Source organism: Lutra lutra, chromosome 4 (assembly GCF_902655055.1).
Source record: "Lutra lutra chromosome 4, mLutLut1.2, whole genome shotgun sequence".
In the NCBI taxonomy this organism is placed as follows: domain Eukaryota; kingdom Metazoa; phylum Chordata; class Mammalia; order Carnivora; family Mustelidae; genus Lutra; species Lutra lutra.
Genome location: NC_062281.1, coordinates 147,361,994 through 147,383,008, shown reverse-complemented (window position 1 = coordinate 147,383,008; position 21,015 = coordinate 147,361,994). Strand labels below are relative to the sequence as shown.

The following is a 21,015-nucleotide window of genomic DNA, read 5'->3' as shown; positions in this document are numbered from 1 at the left end:
GAATTCTGCAGCGGATGCATGTTCCTAACTTTGTAGATTGTAGGGTCGGCGTAATGCGGAGATGAGGAGCACAGGCCTTTGGGAGCCTTCTACTCACTCTTCTGTCGCCAGGGTTCCCAAGAGTGTTTGGCACACAGCAAGTGCTCAACACATATTTGGTTTTATTCATGGAATGATAAGCTGACAGAATGCTTAGACTGTATCATTAAGGAATTTTAGTTGAGCTTTCATTTCGTTGGTTGCTGCCTTGGTAGTATTTTTTTTTTTTAAGATTTTATTTATTTGACAGAGAGAGATCACAAATGGGCAGAGAGGCAGGCAGAGAGAGAGAGAGGAGGAAGCAGGCTCCCTACAGAGCAGAGAGCCCAACGTGGGACTTGATCCCAGGGACCCTGAGATCATGACCCAAGCCGAAGGCAGCAGCTTAACCACTGAGCCACCCAGGTGCCCTGCCTTAGTATTTTAATCCCATGGATGACATTTCATAAATTAAATCAGACTTATCAGTGACATCTGAAGCCCCATCTACTCTTCTGCAATCAGTAGTTTCTGGGACATCCAGTTCTGAGGAAAACATGATTTAGACTTAAAGAATTAAGAAATTTTAGGGAAGAACTAGGTCTCCTTGTCTTTAATAGCCTTAAAGATAAGGTCAGTGGGATTCAGGTTGACCAAGCTTTTCACAATTGATTCTGCATCCCAGATTTCCTGATTATGAACTTGGTGTTCTTTTATTTTATTATTATTTTTTTATATTAAGTCAAATACCTGAAAGCTTTTCCCCTCTGTTGCTCTCACTTTTGATCTCTTGTTTGTGAATACTTCCTTTAGACCTAACAGGGACTAATAAAGTACTCCAGTAGAGGATAACTCAGAGGTGAGCGGCACGTGGAAACGTTACAGGCCAGGCCGTACTGGAAGGGACAGCCAATGACAAAAAAAAAAGGAAAAAAAAACCCACCAGGTTGGTGATCTGCCTTTCATGCAAAGGTTATTTCTCTTATTACAACAAAACTAATTAGTGGATTTTCTAATGTAAGAAAATGTTGCTGTTAGTAAAAGTTTCCTCAGTGTGCCAGAAAGCAGATGGTGGCAGTGAACAGTGTTTTCCTTTGCCAGGTTTTGTATATGCTTTCTAAACCTGCAAGAGATTTTGCTTTTTCCAGATTCAGACTTCTGATCTTTTTTATTTTTCCACAGATATAGAAACTTATATTTAAATGTACTTGCATCATGTGGCCTATGTGACATATCATGGTTACTTGAAAATGTTGAGTAACGTTGGATGTTCCACATGAATTTCTTCTCCGGGCGTCTTGTTGTTCTGTACTCTCTCCCCTCCCGGAAATCAAGAGTGTGCACCTGGAGAGTGCCACAGAATGAGTTTTGATGGGGTTATGAAAAGCAATGTATAAGATTTTCTTTATGTGGGGGACGCCTGGGTGGCTCAGTTGGTTGGACGACTGCCTTCGGCTCAGGTCATGATCCTGGGAGTCCCGGGATTGAGTCCCGCATCGGGCTCCCAGCTCCATGGGGAGTCTGCTTCTCTCTCTGACCTTCTCCTCGCTCATGCTCTCTCTCACTGTCTCTCTCTCAAATAAATAAATAAAATCTTTAAAAAAAAAAAAAGATTTTCTTTACGTGGAAATCTTTTTTATTTTGTTGTGTTTTGCTTCCAATTACTGTGTAAATACCAGCTTTTCTCGGGAAGGTTCCTGAGAGCCTGCCTCTATTCATTATGACATCAGTGTTTGTATTGTTTTGAATAATTCATTTCCCTATCTACTACTGGTGCGATGTTACTCTCCATTAATGTAGAATTTTCTTTTGGCCTGTTTTTCAAATGCAGTTCCTTCCAAATATGTTTGTGTAAAGTCTTCCCCTGTGAAGTCAAGGCATGTCCATACAATACCACAATAGCAGGTATTAAAACAAAATGCTCTCTGATTTTTCAGGCCAGTTGGGAGAATACATGGCTGCAGCAGCGGGGGGGGGGTAGACATGAGGCAGTTTTGTATGGTAGACTCACAGCTTTGTTGACTAAGACTCCAGACATTTTTTCCCTTTCTACAGGATTTCCATTTAGAGGGGAAAAGGAAATCATTACATCATTAAGTTAGTTGTTAAAGTAGAAAATAAAAGTGGAAAATGGAAACCAACCCAGTGATATTGTTGAAATCATTTGGGTGAGATGTTAACAAGAAAAAATTGTCCCCAAGTTACTAAATGGAAAAGTCTTGTGAATTGATGTGCTGTTTGTGGAGATGATAGCCAGCATCCAAGGAAAAGAAAGAAAAACATCGTCCGCGTGTTAAGGGGATGCCGAGACGGTTCCATCCATTCCCCAGGACTAACCCGGCAATTCAGAGATGCTCTGCGGGGACTTATTTTACCTTTCACTGCTAAATAAACTGATTTTTACTTGTAACTTTCCCTCTGTCTGTTCCAGCTAAAATTTCCTATCCCACTGGAAGAACTGCTATTTCTGACCCCGGTTCAAATGATATCACTTTTGTCACTGCTTCTTTTTTTCTTTCTTTCCTTCTTTTTTTTTTTTTTTTTCTATTGTTTCTTCTTTTTCTTTGTTTTCCCCACTCATTGTGTTTTCTATTTTGGTAACCAAAAAATACAATAGGACAGAGTTTGGAAAGGACAGTCATAGGTTCCAACCAAAAATGGTCTAGCCACTGTTTATTCTTTGCTTTTTGCAAGATTGTACATCCGAAAAATGGCGGTGATATTGAAGTCACTGAGAACCATAGATTAGGGCCTTGGCTGCGGGAATGTTGCTGGGGTTGAAATGGTGCCCTGTGAAGCCCAGCTGAGGTAGGGAGGAGAGGTGAGGATGTGTGAAAGCGGGGGCATGATTGGCAAGGAGAACTGCTGGTTTTTGTTGTATTCACTGGTCCCTGCACCTCCCTATAGGCTTTCCACCATGAACAAAAAATTGGGAAAATCATGCATCCCAGGGATTTGTCATTTTTGTTGACTATAAAACAAACAGATAAGCTCTTTCTTATTTATAGAAATACTCACCTCCTCCCATCCTCCCCTGATAAACTTTGGAAGGGGTTCCAACTCTGTGTTACTACCACCCCGGGAGATGGGGAAAGTAGCTACTTTTAAAAAACAAGCAATGGGGGCGCCTGGGTGGCTCAGTGGGTTAAGCCGCTGCCTTCGGCTCAGGTCATGATCTCAGGGTCCTGGGATCGAGCCCCGCATCGGGCTCTCTGCTCAGCGGGGAGCCTGCTTCCCTCTCTCTCTCTCTCTCTCTCTCTCTCTCTGCCTGCCTCTCTGTCTACTTGTGATCTCTCTCTGTCAAATAAATAAATAAAATCTTTAAAAAAAATAAAAAAAAATAAAAAACAAGCAATGTACACTTTTCTAAATGGTATAGAGTTGAATGAGTGGAATTCTTAACATTATGAGTTACCTTGGGACTGAATAAAAAACCCACAGTGCTTTTGCATACAGTAGGTGATCAATAAAAGTTTGATGGACTGAAATAAGCAAAAGCTGCTTCTTCCGAAGAATGACGAATTACGAGTCATTGCATAGAGTACCGACGATTTGTTTTTTTTTTTTAATTTTTTTTTTTTTTAATGTGACAGAGAGAGAGAGATCACAAGTAGGCAGAGAGGCAGGCAGAGAGAGAGGGGAAAGCAGGCTCCCGGCTGAGCAGAGAGCCTGATGTGGGGCTCGATCCCAGGACCCTGAGATCATGACCTGAGCCGAAGGCAGTGGCTTAACCCACTGAGCCACCCAGGCGCCCCGACGATTTGTTTTTATAAAGGAGCCTTCAAAAGGATCAGAGTAAAGATCGAATCATCCACTTAGAATTTTTGATGAAGAGTAGCTGTTGAAATAGCATCTTATGTTAGACTTCTCAGAACACATGATTTTTTTAAATCAAAATAAATCCGGGTGACAAGAAACTCTTATTTTAAAAACACATCCTGGAGACACCGGTGTGGCCCAGTCAGTTAAGCGTTTGCCTTTGGCTCAGGTTGTGATCCCAGGGGCCTGGGATCGAGCCCCATGTTCTCATCTTCATGGGACTCTGAGCTCAGGGGGGAGTCTGCTGCTCTGTCTCTTTCTGTCTGCCCTGCCCCCCCCAAGCCCCGGACCCCTGCTCGCTAGCCTATCTCAAATGAATGACTAAAATCTTTAAAAATAAATAAGCAAATAAAAACACATCCTGAAGAGAATTCGTTTGGCTACTCTGACCCAAACTACCACTAGGCGTTGTATGGAAGACAGTTGAATTGTAGGATCATTACTAAGCAAATTATTTGTCCATACTGAGTTCCTAAAGTGGGAAATACGTATCCCCTACACCAATGTCACCACAGAAAAGAATGTAGACTGTGTCCTAAAATGAAAACAGAAATGCAGATAAATGAACTTTAAATGAATATGTGAGCCCAACTTGTCCCTAATTGTGTTCAAGTAGCAGGACCCCACACTCAGGTGGATTTCTGAAAGCTTTTCTGGCTTTCAAAGCGATATGAGTCAATTCATGCATTTTAATTATCTAGGTTTGTTTTTTTCCTTGTTATGTAGACTGTTTGGAGTTTTCTCATTTGTATCAACTCACACATTTTTGAAATTTTATAATTCAGTATAGTTTTGGTTATAGATTAAAGTTCACTGACTAATCTTTTTAGCATGTTCGACTGCTCCATGAGAGATACACAGAACCTGATGGCTTCCAAGTGTGGTTCAAACATCCAAAGCACTTGAGATTAGCACCATGTGAAGAAATTTTAAAATATTGTACTGCAATTAATTTTAAATAACTTAGCACTGCATATGTCAAGGAGAAAGCCATGATAGGATCCAAATGGAAACTCCTGAAAGTGAAATGATTCAGTACATTTAAATCATTTTATCTATCATAAAGACATAGAAGCAAAACATACATGCTTATTTCTACTTGCAAAAGGCTTGGGTGAATTGGTAGAGAATCAGATATCACTTGAGCTTTGTGATGATCCTATGAGAAGTCTGAGAATCATTTTTCGGTTGGGCAAATGATAACTTCCCATATTCATGCATGTTTGTTATAGGTTCAGAAACCAAGTTATTAGGGAAAAGTTATTGTCAGTGTGTAAGGATTATAAAGGGGCACCTGGGTCGCTCAGTCAGTTAAGTATCTGCCTTCAGCTGAGGTCAGATCTCAGGATCCTGGGATGGAGTCCCCTGTCCCTCAGGGAGCCTACTTCTGGCTCTCCCTCTGCCCCTCCCCCTGGCTCATGTGCTTGTGCTTTCTCTCTCTCCTCTCTCCAATAAATAAATAGAATCTTTTTTTTTTTTAAAGATTTTATTTATTTATTTGTCAGAGAGAGAGAGGGAGAGAGAGCAAGCACAGGCAGACAGAATGGCAGGCAGAGGCAGAGGGAGAAGCAGGCTCCCTGATGAGCAAGGAGCCCGATGTGGGACTCGATCCCAGGACGCTGGGATCATGACCTGAGCCGAAGGCAGCTGCTTAACCAACTGAGCCACCCAAGTGTCCCATAAATAGAATCTTTTTTAAATGTAAGGGTAGAAGCTTTTTTTAAAAAAAGACTCTATATATGTATATATAAATCCTATATATATAAAATATATATTATATAGCTATCATGTATCTATAATACGTGTGTGTGTGTGTGTGTGTGTGTGTGTGTGTGTGTATGAAGTATATCTGAAATATTTTTTAACAAGTATTGTTTTAAATCCTAGGACTTTGGACCTAGACTAAATTCTTTAAGAATACCTTAGTCAGTAGCTCCTAAAACAGTGTTTTCTAATGCTCTGGATGACAGGTGGATCAAGGTCTAAAGAGAAAACATTGCTTGTAGCCTTCAGTGGTCAGGGTAGGCCAAGTCACCGAAGAGAAACATTTGTGACTCTTAGTGGGCTATTTACAGTCATTTATAAAGTAAAGAAGAGACAGTCTTCGACTTATAATGATTATTGCACTCATGTTTTACTAATTGCACTTATAATTGGCAGTAAATAAGAAAATATCAACCAGTCCCTTTGGATGGGATAGGGTCCCGGGCTAATGCAGCCAAAAGACCAACCACTGAATTGCCCATAATCTATTTCAAATTAGACTTCTAGGGCTGCAAAGAATCTTTACAAGCTACCTAACATTCCCCTCCTTCTGGTCCAGAAAACAGGCCTTCTGACCTTTGTAGGGTCTTCCCTTACATGTGGAATAGACCACTATCCTGTCTTCCAGTCTCCCCAAAGCCAGAGAATCCGCCCAAAATATCTGTTAACCTCTCCCAAGGTGGGCCCTGTTGTATTTCATGACCCTAACAGAGCTATTTTTTCACTTTTTGATTTCCATTCCATTTCAACAAACATCTATTAGTACCTATATGTTCCAGATACTGTACTATCTGGCAATAAAAATAATGAGGCAGGAAATAAAAGGAGGTAGTCAGTGTAATTCTTTCCCCAGTTTATATACTTTCGAAAACCTGCTTCTGTGCAGTGGGCTGTTAGAGAATTATTGCTCTTATAATTTACAAGGCATTTAAAATCACGCCACTCAGTCCTCATAATCTTGAAACTCAGGCGTTTAGAAGATGAGGAGAAGCAACGGGCCTTGCCCAATTGCCAAGCGAGGCCTCAGACCCAGGCTTGCTAATAATACCTTTGCCTCCTTGGCTTGTACCTCAGCTGCTTCTGTTAGAACTGTCCTTTCTCTTCACAGGGAGGACACCAGGCCTGATCAGCAATACTGTTTGGCACTATATGTGAAATTGTTTCTGTGGGGAAAATCTGATTCAAAAAAGCTTATTTTGGTAGTTTTCCCCCATGCCCAACAATGCCAATGATACAATAACAGTGCCCTATTTCTCTTAAAAGGACTCTGTCTCAGCCTCCCATAGCTCCCTAGAAAAGCGGCTCCCCGCCATTACTGCCAACAGTTAGCATCCCAACTCCTGTAAATTTTGTTACCAGGCTACATTTAGTGGCACTGATTCCTGCTAACAGAGAGTAAAAGCAATTAGGTGTGTGTACAGTAATGCGCTGCTGTACTTTGATTTTTACCAGGAGATAGGACTCAATCAAGAGGAGATGCCCCAGAATCTTGATCATGTTATTATTAGCCGCATAGATGGAGAGCTCCCTGAGAACAGAGACCTTACCTTTTAAACTTTTGTGTCTCTAGGTACACAGGGCCAGAGGCACACAGTGGGTGCATTAATGAATGCAATGACTTCATGAATGGAATGAGTAGGCCCAAGGTCAAGGAATTAAAAAGGAAGCAGTTAACTGTTTCGGGAAGATGTTCCGCTGTCATTTTCCCCTTCAGTTAGGAGTAGTGGTGTGAACACTGCTAACACTGCAGAAACCCAGACTTGTCCAAAATATCTAGTTCTAGTCCTCACCAGAGGTGTAATTCATAATACACTGATGGATGGTCCTGTTTTCTCAAATGCTTCAGGATAAAGACCAAAAAGAAACAAACGACCCCCCCTCCCCCAATATCCTGATTTACCCAGCCACAGAATCTTTAACCTTCTCATGAGGGTGTCTCCATTTCTTAGGCAAATTGTTACTATGCCATTCTCACTCCTGTTCTTTCACAGAATTATTTTCTGGTTATGGATGTGACACGGGTCCAGTCGTTTGAGTTTTGAGAGTTCGGTTGTGTTGTCAGTGGATTCGAATCTCTTCCACTTGTGTTTTATCTGTGCCCCTCGTTCCTGGCCTCCCCTCTGAGTCCCCTTTCCTCCTTTTTGCCTTTTCAAGCGGGAAGCAGTCACAGCACACCCCACCACCTTGTCATCCCAAATTCCGTGGGAGCCCGAGCTCTGGGGGTCTTCTTGAGGCCTTAACCTTACTTTTAGACAGTTGTCGTTATCTTTGTCTAAAGGTCATAGCTAAATTGAATAAAAGGAAAGCTGTGTTTTCCTGTCGATGCACAAAGGCAGTATTGACTTCCCTAATCCAGTTTGCTGAGGGGTGAGAGAATTAAATTAGATATCTAAGCACAGAAATTGAGAGCCTTTGAAAACAAAGATAAGGAGACAAGACTGCATTTTCCCTTTTCCTGGGAGCTCTGGACTCAAGATTTTACAGGTGTGTCACCTGATCCATGGCCTGAACCGATCAAAACTGTGCCAGTGCATATTTAATTAGCAAAGGGACCCTGGATGCATTATAGCCATCATCCCTATATTGAATGGACTGTCAGACTTTCCTCACACTTCTCCACCCACACCCTCCTCTCCACCCCGACCCCCTCTCTTGCCTCCTTGTTTGGGAAGCTTCTGCATTTTGTCTGAGCAGCTAAAAAGTTTCTTTGTTTTTAGCTGCTGATGCATACAGCACCGCTGAGGAGAATACAAACAAGTAGAGTCCCAAAGTGTTTATTTTGTCTAGGAAGACAAGCTTAAACCAATTCGATTCCTCTGGTAAGATTCTTCAAACCCTGTAGAAAACCAACAAGAAAAACGGAAAGAAAAGAAATACACTGTCCCATTCTTCCTGTACAGAATTTTTTTAAAGAGTTGGTTATAGTAGGATTAAAAAAAAAAAAAAAAGATCCCAGGATAAGGATAAATAATAATAGGATTAAAGACTACTTTTTTATTATAATAGAAAAGTGTTTTCTTTTAAAAAAAATCTGTTTTTTGATGGTTAGGTAGGGCATATTTAGCAATTTTTAAAATTTATCAGTCCAGTTTGCTTGATAAAATGATAAAATTCACCATTCTGCTTTGAGTCTGTCATGCCCTTAGGAGAACCAATGAATGTAGAAAAGTTATTTAAGATAGAAGGTGGACAAAAAGTTAGAGCTCTATGAATTTTTTTTTTTTTTTTTAAGTTTCAAAGGTTTCATGGGAACTCTGTTGGTGGGGATTCTTAAAGAGACAGGAGGTTTGGAGTTTTGCCTCAGACAGGTTATTTCATGGGATTACGGTCACCGTTCATTTTCACACAGGTTACAAAGCCTGAATACCCAGACAGAGTGTTGTCTGATAAACAGATGTAATGCAGCAAGTCTGCTTAGAATAAAGAGCAACAGACTGTGAGCACATGTTTAGGACTCATTTAAACTAATCAGCATAGTCTAGCTCATAGGTCTGTCTCTAGTCTACTTTTGAGGTAGCTTCTTGCTGGTAAAGTAACAAGGAATTTTTTTTTTCCTTGCTACAATTTGCTGCAGAGACTCATGGGAAATTCATTTGCATACATCTTGTTACAAAGACTGACTACTTCCTGGCTTAGACAAAGTGTTGCCTGATAAACAGACTTAACACACAAATGTCTGTCTGGAATAAACAACGGCAAGCTGAGATTTACATTTCCATTATCAGAGATAATCTCTTTCCCAGTATATGGGAATTAAGAACCTTTCCTTTTAAACCAGGTCTATGATACTGATGTTTTATACCAGAATCACATCATATGTGGGTTGGGTCTGATTTTTAAAAAGAAACAAAAAACCCCATTTGAATGAAAAGATTTATATTGCTGTGGTAAATGCACATTTCTTTTTTGGGGGGGACCTTATAGTTTTAAAACAAGGTTTTCTTGTATTATTTTAGTTGATCTCTACAACAGTCCTGTTAAGTTAGGTAACATGATGATTACTGTCCCCATTTTACAGATGAGGAAACTGAGCTCCAGAGCAGTTATATAGTTGAGATTTTTTAACACCTTTTTTTTTTTTTGGTCATTTCATACTCCTTTCAGTAGTAAAATATGAATGCAAGAAAAGCTAATATTTAGTGTATATCCTGAGCTTACATGTCCCCTATAACAGGGGTCACTTTGTTATTGTAATAAATTTATAGATATTCAGATACAAGAAAATAATGCATATAGACTACAACTCAACGGTGCATCATTTTCAATTGACACATTGGTTTTTATAACATGAAAGTATACAGAGAAGTTTTCTATTTTAAGTTGTGTAGATGATTATTTGAGTAATCTTCAAGTATATATTCTTCTGCTTAAGAACTCTAACAACTTACTGTTCTAATTAATTTTTTTTGTGAAAAAAGTGACTAAAAACGGGATGTGATCACTTTTAAAGCACATCTTTGTTTATACACGAGTGGGTAGGTGACCAGGTTGACTCAGTAACTTTGGAGTTCTGAATTGATCAACAGGTTACCATCATATTTCCTGTTGTGGGAAAAACAAAACTCAAAATGATTACCTGAATACTATAGTTTATTTTAGTCATAGACCCTTGTCAAAGAAGATGTAAGAAATTATAAATTTAGTATCGTGCTTGCAGATCTTTTATACTCTCCACCTTCTTGCCCTTGACTTCATGTAAAACTTCACTGAAAAACCTGATCATTACTTGAAATCAGCCTCGTTAAAAGACTGAAGGCTTAAGATTGAGTCATTTCGTGGTTACTTTCAGAGTGACTGAATTTGTCATTTTTAAAGCTTAGAAATGATTCCCCCTCACTGTCATAACACAATAGTTACGCCATTTTATTTTTTTTCTCAACGTGTTAAGACTATATCATTCCACAACCTCCTTGTGCACATAGAAAAATAACACATTTATGAGTAGGTGATAAGACAGTTGACTCACTCTTCAACCTAAACGATCTCATCATCATACACAGTCCCGACTAAACAGATGGGCTCTGAATACCAGCACTAATGCCAAAAACTCTAATTCCTGCAAATTTAATATTTCACAAATTCTTCTTCAGGAAGACATTTAAAAAAAAATTTTTTTTCAAGAAAAAAAAAAATGGTAGTAACCTAGATTATGTAACACTTTTTTAAGTATGCCCTGAAAATGCAATCCAGGGGAATGGCTAAGAGGTAGATCTCCCGAGCAGCTGGCAGCCCCCGGGGTGGTCTGGTGGAGTCCTTCCAAGTCACTGCTGCATGAACACAGCTTTCCTCCTCTGTCCGAGACTGGATTAGAGGGGAGGAAGACCCACGTGTGCATGCTAGCCTCATTCTTTTGGAACAAGGGCTTTTCCTCTGCTATATCTCCCCATCTCCCTTCTAGTGAAGGACTTCGTGTGACTGCGGTTATCTCAAGCACACACTTATCCATACAAACACTCCCTTCTAGCTTACTGGGAAAGTTATGGAGATCAAAGTTTGTATTTTATAGCCAATCAAGATAAGACTTCCATTTAAAGGCCTGTGGAGTATTTCCATTTTGGAAGCTAAGAAAACTTGGTTGGTGGGAGTCACCTCATGATTTATCTGTGTTAAAAACTAGGTTGTTGTATGTTAATTTTTTATTAAGTGGTCACAACTGTGCACATTAATTGACATTAAATATTGGTTTGGTTATTCACTGAGCTTAAAGGATTTTATCTATTCTCTGAAAAGCTAATAATAATTGAATACATGTAGTGGCCCCAGATTGAATGATGGTATTATAAATCTGTTTGTTCTTCACCAGACCATGATGTATAATGTTAGGGTTAGCTGATGGTATTACAGTGTTCACATGTAAGCTACAAACTATATACATATGTGCACCTAGACACTGACATTCTGCCTTCTCAGACAAAGGTATTTCAGATAATTTCCTCACACCTCAGTCTTTAAGGTCATGGTGATACTGGGGAAAAATAGATAATAGCTTAAATATTTAAAGTCTTAGAATATTTCTTTTGTAACTAAGCTCTAATGACTAATAAACAAATGTGACTATCATAACCGTTTGCCCTTCCAGATTTCTTTACTATCATAACATGTTGTGATACTGGAGGGTCCCAGTAGAGTAATTCTAAACCTTATACTAGCAATCACAGGGAGAACTGTTTTTCCGTCATAACTTCATGGATGTAGAAAAAATGAATCTTGGTGTGTTTTGGCCTCTTTTGCAAAAAACTCTGTCTTCCTGAACCATGAGAAACAAAACTTACCTGAATTTTGAGTATCCTTAAGGGCTACAATTGTGAAGTGTAACTGTTAATTATACTCAGAGTATAATTACCCCAGTCCTTATTTTCTTTTCTTCCAGAAGTGCTCCTAACTCTTCATTTATTTGCATCAGAGTATTCATTCCTGTCTTTGCCTTTTCTTTTCACACCACAAACAACTGGAAACTCTTTTTAGGTGGAATTTTCACTTTTTTTCTCTCAGCTGACTAACTCATTTATGTTCCTGTATGCCTCTGACTTCTCCCTTTCCATTGGGGAGACTTAGAACTGGACACAGAAGTTTAACAGAGGCTTTTGAGTCTTCATTTTTAGCCAAATCATAATGCAGGGAGGGAGGTTGAAACTTAGGTGGAATTATTTTTCTGGTAGAACCAGAATTTGTCCCTTTATGGTCCACAGACTTTTGTTGATATCATGATAACCAAATAGGAATTACGCTGATTTGTGTCAGGGTGAGAAGAGTTCTTCACCACGTCATGTCTGTTCTTCCTTTATCAATTTTTCACCACAGCAGCTGTTGGGATTTTGAGGTACTCCTCAGGTGTCAGAATATGGCAGATTTCTCTCAGCTTTGTATTTTTTGAATGTTTGGAAAGGCCCTCCACCATCCATCATTGTAGACTGTACACATTTTTGGGGGGCCTCCTCTGGGTCAGACACTGTCCTCAGCTCTTGTTCCTCCAAGGAGCCTCTTGTGGTGTGTGCCGGCCAGGGCATCATGGAAGGTGGTTGTCCGCGACTGCTAACCACTGAGCAAGATTTCCCAGCCAACGAACCTGTCTCTCCCTTGCCAGGCCCCACGAAGGGGAACATCAAGCAGAAATAAAGGCCTTTTATTTGCCCTCCTTCCTCAGTTTGTAAGCCTCAGCCCTTTAGGTATGACTTTAGTATGTTTTTCCAGTCGCTGGCAGTGGCCCAGTGTTAGAAAGCTGAAACGACAAGTTACTTGTATTGAAAATTCATGTCTTGGGGCGCCTGGGTGGCTCAGTGGGTTGAGGCCTCTGCCTTCGGCTCAGGTCATGGTCCCAGGGTCCTGGGATCGAGCCCCGCATCAGGCTCTCTGCTCAGCAGGGAGCCTGCTTCCTCCTCTCTCTCTCTCTCTGCCTGCCTCTCTGCCTACTTGTGATCTCTGTCTGTCAAATAAATAAATAAAAAATCTAAAAAAAAAAAAAAGAAAGAAAGAAAATTCATGTCTTGGGTTCAGGACTTAGTGAATTCTTGGCCAGGCCAGGCACCCTTGGAAGGTACTGTGGACAAGAAAAGAGTGAGAAAGGAACTCTTTTCTTATGGAATTCAGATTCTCATAGGACATCATTTAAGATCCCCTTAGTATAACATAGTATAAATCGCACCGTAAGAGATGGATGTACAGTGAAGGGACCGGAGAGGAGAAAGTTGAGCACAAGGAAGATTTAGCAACATTCCATCTTTGCTTCATATCTAAAGAACATAAACTCCGTGAAGGTGATCTCTGTGTTTTTTGCCTGCTATTTGCCCTATTGACATGTTTTGGTCATTCTTCCCCTTCCCAGAGGGAGTGTTCTCCAAAAGTCCATGCTTGGGGGTGGGGGGGGAGCAGAACTGAGGTTGGGGCAACTGAATGTGTGCTTAAGTAGCAAATCTAGCACAAGGCTTCTGTTCCTGCGTTGCACAAGCTTATGGAAGCAGAGACTGAGATGTAGGCATTAGGATTTGTTTTATTCCTTTCCCCAGTGATTGTATTGATAGTGAAATATCTTTGTCTGAGTACTCCAGCAATATATCTGTAGGCGCCATAAAAATGCATGGATAGATGGCTGCCTGTTCAATTAAGAGGTCTCAACCCAGCCTCCTATATGCAAACCCTGTCTATTTTAGGTTTAAATTTCTGCTCATAAATTTTTTAGAAGCCAAAAGAAACATTGCTTTTCAAGGTTACATTGAAGTCTAAGATTCCTTAAACAAAAAGCAAGTCCCTAGATGGGAAAAAAAAAAAAATTGATGACCCTAATGTACTTCCTCACAATAGCATTTCCAACTCCATCATTTAAACACATTTTAAATAATATTCTCTTCATTGTAATATACAGATCTTCTGGCTTTCAACCAGGGAACCAAAGGAAGTCATGCCAGATATTAGATAGAAGCTATGAGATACGGCATCTGATTCCACGCAGTTGGGTCTGTTTTCTGGGGCATCTAATTCTTGCAGGTGGTGACAATCAACTGACCATTTAATAATTGTCAAAAAAAAAAAAGTAAGATATGAGGTTAACCTAGGTTTCTATACCAAGTATCAAAGAGAAAAGTAAGTTAGTTGGTAACCTTCATGATAGTGTTTCAATGTACATGCTTAAGAAAGCAATTATTCACTTATGTCAATTATGTATGGGTAGAAATTAATTTGCAGTTCTGGTCATCTGGTTGGCTCCATACTTAACAGCATGGGTGACCGTTTGCATTGCCAGGGAAAATGTCCATGAATCTTCAGCAGAGAACATAGGCCCGGGACGGGGTAGTTCTGCTTCTCGTTGGTTCAAAAACGAAACGGCATTCAACAGCCCAAGTGTGAAAGTAACTACGGAAATTTTTAGATCATTTAAATTTTCTTGTAGGTCTTTGGCTCTGCCTACCCCTAACCAGGATAGTGTGTTTTAGTATGCTGTCCTCAGTGGTTAATGGTGTCTCCAGGAAATTAAATTCCGTTTTCAATTTGGCTAGAAGTATCTGAGCTTTCAGAAGAGCTCTGTGGCCCCTTTCACGCCAACTCAGTCTTTTTTTTTTTTTTTTTTTGCCTCTCAATCATTTGCTGTTTACTCGTTTCTCTTTCTGTGGCTTGGAATTTTAAACTTTCTTTGACACACCTACGGCCATCTTCTGTTGCTGTTCATGCTTCCATGAAGGTAAGGTGGTGAAGGAAGTGTAAAAGAAAAGTCAAGAGAACGAAGAAGTCCACTTTTACATTATTAAAAACATTGTTTTGATATCATTATCCTTCTTGCCTTACTGTTAGTGGATAAATATCAGAAGGGCAATGGCTTTTGTATATTTAGATTAATTGAGATGAAAAATGTTTTTCTGTTTGTTCATGAGGTGATTAATCCTGAAGATATTATACCTAGAGGAAGAACATCGGCTAAGCTCTCATATTTCCACCAGTTAGGTTTACTGGTATTACTGCAACATAAATGTTCTGTTTGGCAGAATTTTATGTATCCTTTTTGGGATGTGATCAGGAAGAATTTTAACTTTCCCTAAAACAAAATTAAGTATTTTAAAAATTTTAGTTATAAATATCAACGGTTTAAAATTTTCCAGGACAAAAATAATAAAAGTATGCCGTTCTCCTAAAACATACTGAAATGCTTCTCAGACTATTTAATTTATAATTTTTAAAGGCAAAATTAGAGGATCTTTTTGTAGAAAAAGAGAAGGTAGTCATGCCGTATTTTTTTAATCGCTTGCTATAAAAGTAATGTTAATTTATGGAGTTAAAATTTCAAATATGGACCAATATAAATTTGTATTTCCGATTTTCAGTGCCGGCTCTGTATTTGATTTCAGGGATCATTCTGAAGGATTTCTCTCAAGTTATTTTTGAGCTATCATACTTTTGTTTGTATTTTCACTATGGTGATTGTTACAAAATGATAAAAGCTATCACTTTGCCATACTTAAATAAAAATTCACTTTTCACATCTTTTGTTATTTGCACTTTGGGATCGGCATAGAATGTTTGCTGTAGTCACCAGGTTAAGATCATCTGAAAACTTAGAGATAGACATTTTCCTTGTAATACTTCCCTATAATTAAAATCCTCATTTGCTTAAAAGCAGGGAGCCTTTCTAAAGTAATAAATTAGCATTTCTCGACCCAGGGTCACTAGGAGTGCTACTTCTTTTTGCAATATCTCCAAGAAAGAGAATAATAATGCTATAACTCTGTTGAAATAGAAGTAATATTTTCAGTTTAATCACAGTTAAGTGTCATGACCTTTTGATCTTGCTCTGAACTTCTTGCTGAAATGTGGTCAAGTTTTAGACAGCCAATTCTAACCCTGTGAAGCCAAGGTAAAGTTACTAGCCAGAATTTACACAGATACAGAGGTTATTCTAAAAAAAAATTTTTGTTTGTGTTTAGATAATGTTCTATACCGTTTAAAGTCTCAGAATATGCTTCACAGCCCAAAAATTTACCCTTGAAATATTTTGCCCGATTTTTGTCTCCTCCCTCCAAAAAATGTCTAAGTATGTCTACTTAAATAATTCTGTGAGATTCTTTTGCTCTCACTTAATTTGATCTCATTTTTAAAATTAAATGTTACTTTGCCAAAAATGGTCCCGTTTAGCCTTTTTTTTTTTTTTTTTTTTTTTTAGTTTAGAAATGCTTATTTTTTTTTAGGTAAAAAATGAATGGAATTCAACAAAGGTGTGCAAGAATCTGTTTTTGCAAACGAGTCCTCTTAGGAGCTCTCAAAGGCATCAGTGCCAGAGGAAAATCATACTTGTAAAGCGGAGGCAACACGTCTCTTTCGGAAAGATGCCTTTGAGTGATCCTGTGATTTCAAGTGAACGTGCTAGAGTATTAGGACTCTCGTATTTCGTGGCGTTAGTCTGCTTAGTGTGTTGCCGCAGTACAGAGCTAAATATCAACAGGACTGTTGTTTGGGTTGCTTTTATATACCAGCTTCAAAATATGTTTTGACACTTTATTATGTTCTGAATCAAGCTTCAGATGTGTGTAATGAAGGATGAAGTCTTTATCAGACTCTCGTGTATAAATAATGAAGAAAAGCAGTTTTGGAAATGGTTTCTCTGTAAGAGAATGGTTTCTGAAGTGTTTCAAGTTATGATCTGGCACAAGCCAGACGCCGTGGAGGTGTACCCAGAACGGAGCCTCCTCTCCAAAGGCACAGGGCTGCTGCTGCCGCTGCTTTTCTCCCGTTTCTTCTCTTTCCCCCTCCCCGACTTTTTTTCCCCTCATTCATCTTGTCATTCCCATAGCGTTCTTGTTCCTAGTTACATGCTGAACCTTTTGAGAAAGTCTGGCACCTCTGATCCACTTTCCCTCGCAGACCCTGTAATTTTTGGCTGTATTTTTATGTTTTTCAGATTCAAGTCAATCTGAAAGTCCCAGCCAGCCAAGTGACGCTGACATTAAGGACCAGCCAGAAAATGGTAAGTTTAGTTGGGGACTCGAGCTGCTGCTTTCAGAGTCCATCGGTAGCCAAGAGCCAACCAAGTTCAAGGATTTTGGGTTCTGCCCTATGGGTAGCTCATAGTTAGGAACAGCTTTGATGACTCAAGGCGGTCTCTGGATCATTCTAGCAGCCTGAGCCCTCCTCCATTCCTCTCCCAAACACCATCAGGGTACTCATGAGAACCTTAGTTTCCAGGAACACTGATGGCTGTGAGAGGTAGGGTTGATTTACCAATCCGAATCTTCTACAGCACAAGCGAGGAGCCGCCACCTCTCTGTTTGATTTCTAGTTCCTTCTAAGGTGGCAAATGCCCCACCACCTTCTTCATGGGTGATTTAAGGTCATCAACTGACAGATACTTTCGTAGCCTTTCAGAGCTCAGCCCTTTCCTAATTGCTTTCAGAAAATGATCTCCGCCTTTGAAGGATTTTCCACTTTAAATTGTCTGAAATAAAATAGTAAGGATACATGACAGTATTAAATTTCTAAATTGTATAATTATATAAATTTTCGGTTGCAGAAACTTGATTAACATAGAAAGCGCACTTTATATACAAATTTATATATACTCTTACGTATACTCTTGTGAGTATCCAGTGAAATACTGGATCTGTGGTATACGCTCCAAGTACAAAATAGATTGTTACAGGTTGGAATTTAAGATGGAGTAAAACTATCAGTTTCAGTAAAAACTGAAAAGTGAACTGGCAGTCCCTATCATATGCTGAACATTGTACTATGTGCCTTCCCGGATACCATCTCATAAAATTCCAAAGTGCTCTTCCTCAGTGATAGAACTAAAGACTCTAATGGGGAGGCTTGACCTTCAGGGGCATGTGAAGGGCACACGGCATCGCAGTTAAAAGCTGTGGCATCAGGCCTGCATTCAAATTCTGCCTCTGCTATTTCTTACCTTTGTAACATTGATCAGGTTATTTAACCTCTCAAGGTATAAAGTTATTCTTCATCTTTAAAATAGTACAGTAATAATATATAATAGCCTACGTGAAGAGCTAAATAAGATGCACATATTCATATAGCTTATAAAGAATGGTTAGCTCTTCAATATTACTTGTTATTTTTCTTGTCCATATCATCCCTTCCCATATTGGATTTTCATCTACTTAGAATGATCTCATTCCTCTGGTCGCTCCTTTGTTGTGCTATATATTTTTCCATTTTGATCTCCGTCTGATCTTTTGAAACAGATAAGGTAAACTGAATTATGTTGGTGCTGTGGGATGGAGGATTTTTACCACATTAGATATCCTCTCACTACAGACTTTGTTTCATTTCCCAAGCCTGGGAAATTCTTGATTTCATTGCTGGATTCTGACATTAAATATGGACTCTCTGGCTATCCCTCTTCTTATTCTAGTGTTTTAATGGTATTTTCCTCATCAAAGGTGTCTCTTCAAAGCAAGCATAAGAAAAGAGAGACACCCCCCCCCCAAAGTCTTGTCTTTAGTGTCATAAATAGCTCTATCTTATTATTAGTTGAATTTTTAAAGGGATATATTTATACATTGGTTTCATCCTTCCTTTCCACCTTATGGGTAATACTTTAAATGTTTTGTTTATCGATCATACTTCTATATAATCTGCCTGAAGTTGTGTCTAGAGATACTCATTTTACTCTCATTTCATTTTTAAAACTTCGTGGTTGTACGGGTATGTGGTTCGTGTATTTAGGGCTGGCCGTCCCTCTAGCAGGCCTGCGATTCATCTGTCTTCATAAAATGGCCGACAAGCTGTTCACATGCAAATATAAATCGAGAGCATGAGAGAGACCTGGCATGCCTTTCTGGAGCTGCCTGTAATACCGATATTGTGCATTTCCCATTCCAAAAAGCAACCAGGATGGAGCCTGGATTTCTTGGCCAAAGGCAAAGCTATTAGCCAAGTTCACTTTTAACCCCAGATTACTTGGTGCTACTTCAAGGATTCACGATACTATTTGGGAGTGAAGAGGGGGTGGGTAGGATTGTGTAAGTTCAAAGAAAGTATTAATATCTGGGGGAGAAAGTAATAGGTTTCAGTGTTTCAAACTTCTCTGTATTTCAAAGAAAAAGAAGTAGAGACTGCTTAGTCTTGGATGACTCTGATTGAAGCTTAGCCTAGAGGAACGGCAGCCCACTCAGTTTCCTCTACCTGCCTTTTGTCGATCTCAGATGAAGTGATTGGAGGAAACATGATTTTACCTCTTTTCTAAAGACACATAATCCCTAAAGGAAGAGAAGTGAAGAGTTCAGGACCAGGTATTTACGTGCATTAGAGAACTTTCTAGTGCATTAGAGGAGAACTTTCCAAAGCCATAAACTAGAACTTTCTACAACTTCCAAGAGTGATTTTTCTTTTTCATTACCCAGGTTATGGATGATGAGTTCCTAAAAGGTTTTTGTTTGTTTGTTTTGTTATTGTTTTTAAAAAGGCAACTCTCATAAATGTAGCAACCAACATCTAAGAACTTTGGGAATCTTGGTGGGTGAAGAAGCGACTGACTCTGGTCTTCAATTAAAGTGGGAACGTATTACATCTTCTTTATGTATATATGCTAGGGGAAATCATATTCTTTTTATCCTGGCTCTTGAGGAGAAAGGTAATGGGAAACGAATGGTATTTTCCTAGTAAACCATGGAGAATGAATAGACAAATGGCAACATGCCATTTCATCCAAAGCCATAAACTAGGCCATGTAACTTTACCTAAAGTGGATGCAGCTGTTTTTTCCCGGTCCAGCTAGTCTGTTTTTTCCTGTGGAATTTTTGCTTTCTTTTCTTGTACTCCCTTAAGATTCAACTGTAAAAGGAAACAAATCTTTGTCCAATTAGAGTATTAGATGGGAATTTTGAAGGAATTATTTGAAGCCCAGAGATAAAATATCAGAATCTCTGAAACTCAAAATGGGTATAATATAATGATTAAAAACTCTGCCTCTAGAATTGGACAGACCTGAGTTCAGATGAAATAATGGCTGGGTGACTTGGAATCAATTGCTGCTCCAAACTCAGTTCTCTTATCAGTAAAATAGGAATACTAAAAGAACATACTTCGTATTAAAAGGGAGAATACGTACATGAAACAGCATCATGTCTGGTTCCTAGTAAGGACTCAAAGAAAAGTAGCCATTATTACTCTTAGTTAAAGCTCATATCTGTAAAGAGCATGCATATTGGAGAGGCCAAAAGCTGGGAGGTTTGGAATGGAAGGGGGATAGTGTCAGAAAGAAGCCAAGACTTTTATTAGAGAGGTATCTTTTGTAGGTACCTACTATGTTCTGAAGTGTCAGATATGAGTCTCCTTTATCTGTCTACAGTCCCCACAGTGCCACATCTATTTTATTGTGTGAACTGTTTCTCACGGTCTGTTCACCTCCTGGTTGACTACCACAGAAGTCACAGAATTGCCAGGACCTTCAGAATGAGCACTCCCAGAGAAGGTGATTCTGGAAAGAAGGGGCTCCAACTAGATGGCTTTAATTTTAGCTGAGTCTTTCCTTGGCACCAACCACGTAGAATCTGGCTTATTAAAAACTATAAGCTGGTTAAGGGTCGGGTTCATGACCAGTTCCTTTTAAAACAATCTTGCAGGGGGCACCTGGGTGGCTCAGTGGGTTAAAGCCTCTGCCTTCGGCTCAGGTCATGATCCCAGGGTCCTGGGATCGAGCCCCACATCGGGCTCTCTGCTCCGCGGGGAGCCTGCTTCCTCCTCTCTCTCTGCCTGCTTGTGATCTCTGTCTGTCAAATAAATAAATAAAATCTAAAAAAAAAAAAAAATCTTGCAGAGCGTAAAGTTCTATGCCTTGACCTCAGCAGGTACCTGGTATTTATTTGCTTAATGAATAGAATTAATAAGTAGATGAATATGTTCTCATTATCCCCAAATATTTTCTGAGTGTCTGCTGACTGTTGATTGACCAAAAGGTTCTTAAAGAAACAAATATCA

The 21,015-nt window shown here is 39.4% G+C and overlaps 1 protein-coding gene across 6 annotated transcripts in view; it reads left to right on the top strand.

Annotated features, from left to right (window-relative positions):
* Positions 1 to 21,015, top strand: part of NFIA (nuclear factor I A) — a 371,542-nt gene that overhangs the window by 169,761 nt on the left and 180,766 nt on the right. For all 6 annotated transcript variants that reach the window (XM_047728046.1, XM_047728048.1, XM_047728045.1 and 3 more), the window contains exon 3: positions 16,982 to 17,047. In XM_047728046.1, coding sequence (XP_047584002.1) covers positions 16,982 to 17,047 — 66 coding nt within the window. The remainder of the gene's footprint in view (positions 1 to 16,981; positions 17,048 to 21,015) is intronic.